The 12,275-nt window shown below is 43.6% G+C and overlaps 1 protein-coding gene across 1 annotated transcript; it reads right to left on the bottom strand.

Moving 5' to 3' along the window:
• Window positions 1–397: 397 nt before the first annotated feature.
• DOHH (deoxyhypusine hydroxylase) lies at window positions 398–11,818 on the bottom strand. Its single transcript, XM_083179252.1, has 4 exons — window positions 11,483–11,818; window positions 8,873–8,949; window positions 5,344–5,581; window positions 398–4,423 (listed from the first exon to the last, which is right to left on the bottom strand). The coding sequence occupies exons 1-4, from the start codon at window positions 11,760–11,762 to the stop codon at window positions 4,107–4,109; spliced, it is 912 nt and encodes a 303-aa protein (XP_083035378.1). The 5' UTR covers window positions 11,763–11,818; the 3' UTR covers window positions 398–4,106.
• Window positions 11,819–12,275: the final 457 nt, after the last annotated feature.

The raw sequence follows: 12,275 nt of genomic DNA, 5'->3' as shown, positions 1-12,275 counted from the left end.
ATTAGTATGAAACATGTTCAATGGCCCCCAAATGGCATTTTTGAGGCTGTACCACCCCCACTATCAACGCAAACCCGAAGCGTGGCGAGCGCAGCGAGCACGCGAGGGGTGGCGGTACGCATCCTACGACCTTTTCATACCCCCACTATCCACGTCGGCGTTGAGTTGAGAATAGAAAGTGTGGCGAGCGCAGCGAGCCACCGAGCCCGAAGCGTGGCGAGCGGACGCGGACACCTGTGAAGCCCGCGAGGGGACGCGGATACCTGTGAAGGTATCCACGTCCCCTCGCCACACTTTCTATTCTCAACTCCACACCGACGTGGATAGTGGGGGTATGAAAAGGTTGTAGGACGCGTACCGCTGTGCTCGCCACGCTTCGGGTTCGCGTTGATAGTGGGGGTGGTACAGCCTCAAAAATGCCATTTGGGGGCCATTGAACATGTTTCATACTAATTTCAATGCATTTGGATGCTTTTCTGTTAAAAATCGCATTCGATCAAATCGCATGCGATGCGATTTTTTCATGTGCGATGGCCATCGTGGGAGCCGTGATACTCCACAAGTACCAAATGAAGTAAGTTGGAAACAAACATCTAAAGTTTCCCCAAACAAAAAGATATGAAGTAAAATTAATGGTACTGGAGAACTATATGTGTATGAGACTACACAGACATGAGACACTGCTCTCTATTCTATTTTGACTATTCTGCAGCTCTAACCTTTGTGATTTACCACACTGCCTAAAATAATTACACACAAAAGTAGGTTAATGTGGTTGACTCACAAGGCTGCGAATTTGCAGCCATGCGAGTCCTCCAAACTCCCCCTCGCAGGATTTAAAGTGCAGAGGCCTTTCTCAACAAGCACAGTATACAGCGCCTGTCAGCCAGCCTGCGCCAGCTTAGGACATCTGATGATCCTGCTGGCTGGCAGACAGGAGCTCCATCAGATGGGGACACGCAAGCGTGACCCCGTCAGCAAGGAGGCGGAGAGCAGCTTCCCTGCCCATATCCGCTTCAGGGAGGGTCGGCTGGCTCAAGATGGTGAATATATCACCATGAGCAGCTCCATTAAGAGCTGCTCCATCTGTATAGTGACATTTCTGAATGTTATTTTTCTCATATTGCTGTTTCTCCACACTGTAACCCACTACTACTGTTTAAAATGTTATGGGTAGAGCATTTAAGGTCAAGCATTATTTATGTTGTAAAACCGCAACTCATAATACTAGTTAGAGGGATTAATCGCACCCAAGGTCTGAGCACAATATGTTTTCCTTTCTTTACTCAACAATACACGACACTCATTTTTTAGCAAATATTAACCAGTTTATTTTTTTTCCCCAAGTGTGAAATTCATGATCTATAAACCATTCTTTACTTCCCTCTATTTAATACAGGTTCAGTACGCCCCATATTCCAATAAGGGTATTGCCAGTGAGACATTGGTTTAAAAAAAGAAATTCCATTTTGTCAATTGCAACACCTCTGTAACAAAATTTACCTCTAATGATTTAGTTTTATACCCTACAAAGAATAGTAGAAACCATTATCCTAGTGTTTAGCTTTGCTTACATTTTTTGACTGTAAACATTCCGTTTGGTATTTTACCAATACATTCAGCTTTATTGTGCCAATTGGAACGTGTCACTGTGCTATTGGGTGAGCAGCTCCATATCACTATGCTTATGTATAGGAGCACTTGAAATTGATTTGTAAGTGTGAAGCAAATAAGTAAGTGGTGAATATTAAATGAAAGTAGTAAAATAAACTTAGTAAAATAAATGCTGAAACAGGTGCTCGTAGACTATTAGACAAGATATGTTTTACATATTTTCACTGTGTGAGCAGTTAAGTTCCAGAAAATTTGGTAACAGCAAACACAGTAAAGGAGTTAAAAAAAAAAAAAAAAAAAAAAAAAAACACACTGGATGCATTTATGGACACAAAGGGAATGATATAGTTATTTGCTAGTCTGATAGATAATTAGATGGGATGGACTAATGTATTTTTTTTCAACCTAAAATGACTATGTTACAACTCTTGAGATGCTTAACCATGTGCTTACTCCTGTTTTTATACTACTTCCGTTATTTTATAATAACCCCCCTATAAAGTTATAAAAAATAAAAAAAACCTAAAGAGAAAGAATAAATAGATTGAACGTAACACTATACGCCATGCTTGACAAGGCGCTCTAAGCTTGAAATGCATTGGATGTGCACACCATTCAAGAACCGCTACCCAGAAGAGAGTTTCACAAACTTCCGGTACATGGAGACACTGGCCACACGTATCTGCAAGAACATGCTGCCATTGCTATCACCACCCAGCACAAGCACGAAGGAGGACCCACAAGTTATGACAGCTACAGTTTAGCATACCAATAGCTTCCATACTGCAATTGGACCGGTCAGCCTGTGCCGCAATTCTCTGCACCGAGCATAACGATAAAAAAATAAAAATATGTCAAAAGAGCTGTAAAACATCTCTGCAAGCTGTTTCAGCATTTATTTTACTATTGACCACATCCTTATTTAATTCACACATACACAATTTCAAGCGCTCTCATACATAACCATACATTCAGCTCTAGATTATTACAATTGCATTTAACTGTATAATAAGACATTTAAACACGTACAGAAAAAACTAATCTGGTCATACATAAAAAGCTTAAAAGCGGAATATTTCATGGGTTTTTGTGTTTGTTCTCCTGCCTCTTTTTTCGTATTTACCTCATACCCCGAGGTCCATGATGGCCATTGTAATCCTCTTCAGCGGCATCCACGGTCCAAATGGTGCATTGCGCAGGTGCGCCAGTGATGCACCCATTGGACCAGAGATGCCGCTGAATAGGATTCCAAAGGCCGCCGTGGACATCAGGGGACCATCGGGGTACTGCTCGGGGACCAGGCAATTAGGCGTAAAAAAAAAAATTCCCCAAAATCTGCAAAAATCCCTCAGGGATACTCAACCTGTACTTGCACCTATTTGTTTCTAGCATTTGGACTTTTTGTTTAAAAGCTTGAAGTTCACAGAGACATCAAACCTCCTAAATTTGGACCTTAAGTGCCAACGTCACAGAGATCCTCAAAATATCCACTAAAAATGCCAGCGTCGCTCACAGCAATTGTTCTTTATTTAGGTGCAATATTTAACTAAGCTTCAACTAATTGACTTTTGCTGTATTTGTATTTATTTATTCTGAAAGGACCGTCGCCTGTACGCGATGCTGGCATTTTAAGCGGATATTATGAGGATCTCCCACTGTAACATTGGCACTCAAAGGGTTAAGTTAACGATGGAGAGCACAATGAGCCTCTCTCACATTTAAGTAACTTGCACAGCAACAAGACCTGTGTGGAGTCACCAATTTAGCAGGATTGACACTTCCTATGTTGTAAGTTTATAACTGCAGCGGAGAACCACTTTTCCAGGCTATGGAGAAACAGTCCTAACAACAGCATAGACTGGGAATATGCAAGGGCTATACTGTTTTTTTTTTTTTTAATGTATTACATTTTAGGAGTTTATTTTAAGAGTTTCCATTTCTTAATGAAATAGAAATTAACTATCTATGGAGTCGTTCCTGTTAATTGCAAAACGTGCAAGGTGCCGTTCCCACAGCGTTTACACGCCTTCAACGGCACCCGATTTCACACCCTTTGCAGGCTGATTTCAGCCTCAATTCATTTACTACCCTATGTGGCAGCGAGCACTTTGTGCAAATTTCAGCTACTGCCGTGATGATTTGCATTGGCGTATTCATCGCAAATAATAGGATCGCCCACTATATCTGCAAAAAGTGCAAATTGATTGACTACTTTAAAATGGAGTATGCAGGCTAGTCTGAATCATCGAGCATCCACTGGTAATTGGAGCCCATTATAACAGCAGACTACAACTTTATGAATAGTCACACTAATTAATTTAGTTGCTGCTGCAGAACAGCAATTTGTCATTATGTCCTCAGAGATTTAGAACTGTACTGCACCAGTAATGTACTATTTAGTTAAATATACTATGAAGAATCAATTTTAAGACTATGAAAAGCAGAAGTTTACAATCCTGTACATAAAAGGATATTGTTCTACTTGATAAAAATCAAGCCAGTTCCTGGATTTGGCTAAGGCCATTTGCATATTGGAAGTCACTGCTGTTTTCATAGTTGTACATGTCCAGAGCTACCTCACAGCTCTCTCTCACCACTTGTTCACGATCCTCTATGTGCGCCCTAAGTGCTTTCAAGCAATGATCTTGTGCAATAGACCCCAAAGCTTCAGCACACTCATGGCGCACCATCGGACTCTCCTCTAATCGATCCAATGCTGCTGCAAGTCCTGGGACTGCTGCTTCATGCTGCATCTGACCCAAGACATAGCCAATCTCATGGCGAAACAATGAGCCCCCAGACTGTAGACCTGAAAAAGAAGTTAAACAATGACTGATTATTATTTTTTTAATTATTTAATACAATTTGGATACATGGGCATTGTTTTACACTAATGCTACCTTTTGACACTATAATATGCATTAGTGTGAGAGAAAAAAAAAAATATCACTTAGTTCTGCCATAAGGGACACTTCTACAGCTTTCTTTTGAGCCCCCACATGCAGACGTGTCCTCCATCAGGAAGTAAAAAATGTATACTGCTCAAATCCTTAAACTTGCCATACACAATAAAATACCAATTGTAAGGACTCAGCATTATTTTATTAATTCTGTACTTGGAGAACCACAAATCCCAGCATGCGGGGCATTAAAGGGCCTGCTGGCACTTGTAGTTCCACAGTACAAGAAATAGTTAAACACACACTGTCAACCAAGAACAACAAAAGTTTAATACATACATTACACACACATACTGATACTTACCTATCTTGAGCCCGTAGGTAGGTCCCTGGATCCGGGGCGGCAGAGTTCGGGGTCCGGTGCTCCAGGGCTTCAGGATCCGAAGAAATCAAAATCCTTCTCACCAAGATCCTCTGGCGAAGATCCCGTACTCTTCTTTCCGCCGTAGTCCAGGTCGCGTATCACCCGGCCGGTACCCGCTCACGGACTGAGGAGAGACGCTGATGTTTCATCTTCAGCTCCTCTCCTCCGAATGATTCTATTGGCTGCCTAGCCATTGAATACAAAGTTATTGATTACACCCCAAAGTGTTACATTTATCATCCCTGATTAACAGTAGGCCAAATCATTCTCACACACACACACACACACACAGGTGGGGAAGGATCCACATTTCAGGCTCTGACACTGTATTGAGTATTAAAACCAGCCCCTCTCCAAATTCATGTAAATTAACATGTTCAATGAAAAGACCAAGACATAGCTTACCATCTGTCAGAGCCAGAACAGCCTCGGTCCCTCCAATATTGCGAAGTGCAAACATTGCACGATATCGTTCAAAGAGTGGCAAGTTATTATTTAAAAGGATGTCACGTAGAGCTGAAATATCTCTTTCCTTAGCAGGGGGAGCAGGGTCCACAGACAAGTAGGGGTTATCATCAGAAACTACTGGGTTCTGCTGAATCCACTCTATCCGGCGAATGGCCAGTTGGCATGTTTCAGCGACCTAGAGATAAGAAATCCAAACAAGTAAAAAATATTTCCTCAGCAATATTCCTCTATAATACCAAAAATAAATTATATGGAAGACTAAACCTGTGCACACACTTCCCTACAGTTTGGCTGGAAAACAAGGGTTAAATGTACATGTAAGATGGGAGTTCCACTTATTAAGCAGCTTCTAGAATTTGATTGCTTGCAATGGGAAACATCTCATCTACAATAGCTTTCCCATCTTAGTAAATGTACACCCACGTTTCTAAAGCTAGGTACACACATAAAGATTTGTCTGTCCAATCTATCTGTTTAGAACAAAAATCTGGTAATGTATATAACAAACCATTTGCTCCCAAATGCTGGAAATGGTAAAAAAATTATTTAACAAATTACAAACAATTAAACAGATTTTCCCAATTTGCCAGCATGACCATTGTCGGTTTTCCAGTGTTTTGGAGCAAACATTTAATTTTCATATTGTTCCATACATTATCAGATTAACACTGCAGTGTGTATGGGCAATACGGGCTAACAGGGATTCATTCCAATGTCAGAACGGATCCCTGTCGCTCCAGTGTGTACCTAGCTTTAGATAAATTTGGAATGTTAAACCCCAAGAACTTCTGGGCAGTATTCAATGCCGCGGTTTTCTATGACGAGGCTAGCTTATTTTCTGTAAAGAAAAGCCATCCCCGCGTTCAAACCCACCGTATTCAACGTTTGGGCAGAATCCTTTCAGCGAGAGGCTGTAGAGAAACCCCTTAAATGCTGAGGATCGCCGCAAATACATGAGTTTGCTGCATTCTGTGGTGAGCCTTGCCATTTTAATGGCCACACTCGCCGTTTTTATCTCGCCAAAGGGAACCAGCGGGGTGGAAATGGCGAGTGAAGGTGAGGGAGTTACCCTGATGGTGAGCTATCAACACTTCTCGCCATCATAGCTCGGCCTCAGGGGCATTGAATACCCCTCTCTATACTACAGAAACCTAGGATGAGGCTAGAATGTTAGACTAAAACAAATAACACTTTAAATCTATTGGCTATATTGCAGACTATTACATTAGGGCAGGGAATGACAAATTACTTTAAAATGTAGGAGCCAGACCAACTACACAGACACGGTGAGCATCAAAAATGTACACACGCCATAATGCCCATTACACATTATACCAAACATTGGAATGGTCATTACACATTATGCCACACACTGTAATGCCTATTACATATAATACTACACGCCGTGATTACATATCATGCCACCTAATTTCTGCTTACCTACATGTTCATTACAATGGTTTTCATGCTTGATGCCAGGGTTTAACATGCATTGCCAATAGGGTTTACACTATAGTCCGCTATGTATGGCCACCTTAGGTAGGACCTCAGACACACTGCCTCCGGCCCTATGTCCTATCTCAGCGGCAGGCCACACCCCTCACAAGATATGGTTGCCAGGGCAGAAATTTTGGTCACTGTGGGTTTGTCGAGCCGATGATTAGGGCCAAAAACTAAGCGACGCGTTAAGATCCATGAACATGTTTACGCTTACAAAAGTTGTGAACAATCTGAACATTAAGCTTGTTTCTCACTATCTTATAGCTGTAAAGTCTCCTATTGTTAAAAACAGGAAACAAAAACCCTCTCTCTAATCAAGCTATTAAGCACTTTCTCTGGTACTGTATACTGCATACATGGAAAGCATCACATTATTTAAAACGACAAACAACACAAATATTACAACATAGACACCATGGAGACAAAGGGGTTTACAGTATTAAGGAATCGGAATTCTATTGAAGATGGGATGTTGCTATGGGCAACCAATCAAAATCGACTTATTTATTTAGCACCTTCTAGAACAAGGATGGGTAATTATTTCAGCTGGGGGGCCACTCAACCCAGGAAATAGTCGAGGGTCGCACACAAAATATCTTGTATACACACACACACAATACCCACCACAAAAACTGCTGTAATATTTTATAACAATGTACTACAGACAGCATCAGTGACCACCCATATACTACACGCAGCATCTGTGATGGCAAAGTACTACACACGGCATCAGTGATCTCGCATACTGTATACTACAGACAGCATCGCTCGACCTGGGTTATTTCAACCTAGTGCTTTCACACTGCAGAACAACCCAGGTTTCTGAACATTCATGTGCAATAACCCGAGATATTCAGTGCAGTGTTGGGATACGGTCGGTTGGTTGACCTAAAGATGGTCGACATGGGACAAGGTCAACAGGTCATTAGGTCGACATGGGATTTTTCACTGTTTTTTGAGCCGACATGCGGTATTTCATGCCCTACCATCCACTAGGGCATGCGGGAGAACAAAATAGTGTGCCGAGCACAGCGAGCCATGCGAGGGGACGCGGTGCAGTTAATCCTGTGTCCAACCCCATGTCGACCTTTTGGCTGTCGACCTAATGACCAGTCGACTATGTTCCATGTCGACCATTCAATTCATACCCGTTGTGTTTAAGGTGTATAAGTGAGCAGTGGCAGCAAGATGCAAATGCAGAAAATAATATAGTTATATACCAGTATATAAGAAAAACGCACACACCCATATGCATTATATATGTAAAAATTTGCAGGCAAAATACAAATGGCTAAAAACCACCGTAATCAGGTAAACAAGCAGCATCCAGTTTGTATGTGCTCTCATGTACCCATTATGGTTAAAAATGTATATAGTTATACCTTTGGCTCTGAATGTCCAAACATTTAAAAACACACAGGACGGGATGTTCTAACATTTGCAGCCCAGCTCCGACCCCCATCGCATACATAATTATCGCATATGCTCTAACATATGCGATAATTATGGCAAAGGACAACTCTTGCGTTGAGGGCTGTCCTTTGTGGTGAGTCAGTGGGTCCCAGCGGGTCCCCCCTCCCTCCCTTACCTGGCGCAGCTCTGCTCCTCCCTGCCCCCAGAAGAGGATCATAGTGCAGGGAGGAAGAGGTCACAGTTCCGGGCAGCACAACTCTGTGCTGCCAGAACACAGGTGAGGGGGAGTCGGTGCGGGGCGGCGGTGGGTCGCGAAAGAAGCCCATAGGCTTCTATGGGGCATCGCCAGATTATTCTGGCGATGCCCCCCCGTCGCGGTAACCCAGCAGGGGATGCTTAGAGCAACCCAAAATGCGGTAAAAACCCCGATAACAGGGTTTTTACCGCATTTTTACTTTAGAGAATCTCCCCCGCATTCTTTCTTGACCTCGCTATGTGCTAGTGTTGTTCTTTACGTAAATGTGTAAGCCCGATGATAAACATTCTCTCCTACCTCTATAACAGGATCCTGGCTGTATTCTTTTAGCAGCTCCAAAACTTTGGGATCTCCAATGGCTCCTAAAGCTTCCCCTGAGGACAAACGAATAGTAAAAAGTTAATAACATACATTCATATGCACACACTGGTGGAAGGTGTAAAATACCAAGTCTAAATAAACACTTGATCAAGGTTTCACTTCATAACTCATCAGGATCAAGTAAACTGAAATGTTAAATCAAACCTACAACTTTGAGAGCTGCAAGTTCCATAAATGCATGTACTGTCAATGAGAGCACAAGCTGCAGTAAAGGCCCATACACAATGGGCAATTTTGAGATCTGAGCGGGAAAGGGAGGGTGCTGGGCTAAGTGCAGGTATGGGTGTGTGAGAGGGTGCAGGGCTGGGCTTTGGGTGTGTGTGTGTGTGTGTGTGTGTGTGAGGGAGGGTGCAGGGCTGGGGTATGTGAGAGGGTGCTGGTCTGGGGTATGGGTGTGCGAGAGAGAATGCAGGGCTTGGGTATGGGTGTGCCCTGCATTCCCCCCCCCCCCCCCCCCCCCGGCAAGCATTATTGCATACCGCCACACACACCCCGGCGTACATACCGTCGCCGCTGCCACAACGCCCCCCCCCAGGCATACATGCCGCTGCTGCCACCCCCCAGGCTTACATGCCACCGCGGTTTAATGTTTCTGCAAGTGTAGTTCAAAGACCTAGGGCCAGATGTATCAAGCTTCACAAAGTGATAAAATGGAGAGTGATAAACAGCCAGCCAATCAAGTCCTACCGGTCATGTTACAGACTGGGTTTGAAAAATGACAGGTAGGAGCTGATTGGCTGATTGTTTATCACTCTCCATTTTATCCCTTTGTGAAGCTTGATACATCTGGCCCCTAATGTGTATATTGGTGCACCATGCAGGATGCACGGGTGATCTGCCAACCACCTATACACATAAACTAAAGCTGACGGTAATTGACAACTCAGTGGGCGGGCAGCACTGTCTTTCACTTTGCCACATTTAGGGATGGCCATCATTAAAATCTATGGCAATTCTGCAGCTGGCCATCGATAGTGCTAAACTATGCAATGGATGACCATCGATATTTTTACATATCAATGGTCATCCATTGTGTTTGATTGGCCGGTGGGCCAATCAAAACAGGGGGGGGATGTCAGGGGCGGAGCTATGCTCTTTAAAAAAAAAAAAAAAAGAAGCAAAACATCAATTTGCTGTTCCATCGATGGAGGGAAGCCATCTGGTTCTCCCCCATCAATGGCAAAAGTATTCAACATCGGCCATGAACCATTGATGATTTCGAATCATTGATGGTTGATTGCCATCCCTAGCCACATTCACAATTTTCCCTAAGGGTGGATGGGGCAGTGGTGGTCCTGGTGGGGGGTGCACAAGGCAGAATTTTTGCCTAGGGTGCCATGAAACCTTGCACCGGCCCTGCCTACATGTCAGTGGCTCTTTTTAAGATAAATCTTTGTCAAAATGTATGCTTTGCACAAAATCTTTTGTCAAGGACTGACAGGGAGTTCAAGAGAAATGTTAAAAGCCCCCATACAATGAGGCGATTTGTTCCAATTTCAGCCGATTGCGACAAATCGGCCCGTTAAAGTAGACCAAATCGCCTCTCCCTGACATGACGTCAGGTCCGATGCGCGGGCCCATGCGCATCCTACCCGACCAGGTGGCCAGACTGGCAGGCCGTCCGATCACCCGTTCCTCCAGGCGGTGAGGCGGGAGTGAAGCAGGGATGCATGCAATCCATCACAACGGAAGGTCCCGGCGGCTCGCAGGGTATCGGATATCCGTACACTGCTGCGAGACATCGCAGACAGTGTATGGGCACCTTAAGATCACAGATCTTCTAGTGTGTGGACACCAGGGAGGTGCGGTGAGATAAATGGCTCAAGAGTCCCTGGCAAGTACCAGAGCTAGATATGCACACAATATATGAGCCATGGGGTACATGCCAGCATTATACACATGTGCAGCAGTATACACTGCTGGATATTTGCTGAGTTTTGATAAGAGATGTGCAGAAAAGGTAGCCAGCTGAGGCACTGCCTCACCTGCCATAGACTTTTTACTCCAGAATTTTAACTATAAAAAATTATAACAATAATAAAAAATAAGATTTTATTAATTAGATATTCTTTGTATATTTGACATACTTTATAAATTCAAAACTCCAGCATATACTTTAGTATGACAGGTAAGGCTGTGCCTCACCCTACCGCACGCCACTGGTGGGCACCTCTAAAGTAAATAGAACACCAAATACGAGACCCCCTGGGCTAGTTTCACTAACAACGTGTACATCTAATGCAATAAGCACCCCACCACCGTGCCACGAAACAATAAAAATAAAATATATCAATAGCGGCACTCAATAATAAAACACAGACCACATCCAAGTAGTAGTAACTTTTCGATGTTGAATACAAACGCTTCGATGTTTTAACACATCGCCATGTATAAAACTTCGAAACGTGCCGCTGCTTACATATTAACATTTATAGTCCGACGCACCGAGCTGTCTGAGGTGCAGAGATGACAGCACTTAAGACGATTTAAAACACAGACTCAGAGACTTTCGCCAGTCCTCCTCACCCGCCTCATGCCGCACCATAGGCTCCTGCTCCCGGTCCCGCAGCACAGCGATCAGCACGGGCAGCGCGCTCCGGTCTCCCATCTGCCCCAGGCAGTAGGCCAGCTCATGCTTCAGCAACGCGGACTCGTCCCCAAAGCCACGTCCGATCCACTCAACGGCCTCGGGTCCCCCCAGGTTGCGAAGTGTAAACAACGCCCGGAATCGGGATGGCAAGGACTGGCTTGGGTCTATCAATATCCGACCCACACGCTGCACTGCGCTGCTACAGGGCGCCGCCATTTTACCCTGGAAGGATGCTAACTCACACACACACACAGACAGCTAGCCAAACCCATATCTTCTTATACAAGCAGCAGTTATGTAAGAGGCAGCTACTGTGTGGGACGTACTAAAAGGAATGACAGCTCTGGAGTGGTTAAAAGGAATACTAATGGATTGTATTATAAATCAAACCTTTGTGTATAATTTTCGTTTACATTTATAAATTTATATAAACATATAAAGCAAAATAGTTTGTTTTGTACGCTATTTCAAGTCTTATTAGAATTAATCTAAAAAAGTTGACGTTTTGGGCGAGATTCACCAAACTGAAAATGCCGTAAAAACCCCGTTTTCGGGGTTTTTACCGCATTTTCATATGCAGCAAAGCCCAGGGGCGGATTTAGGGATGAGGGCGCCCCTAGGCACAACAATAATGTTTACTTAGTAGGACAGTTTATAGGGGCAGTATCTGCATGTCCTATCCATTTACACTCTATTTAAGATGGAATATAGTACAGTACAGTGGATATT

Source organism: Crinia signifera, chromosome 1 (genome assembly GCF_055691185.1).
Source record: "Crinia signifera chromosome 1, ASM5569118v1, whole genome shotgun sequence".
Lineage (NCBI taxonomy): Eukaryota > Metazoa > Chordata > Amphibia > Anura > Myobatrachidae > Crinia > Crinia signifera.
Note: the sequence above shows the minus strand (reverse complement) of the source record. Positions and strands in the feature narration are given on the sequence as shown.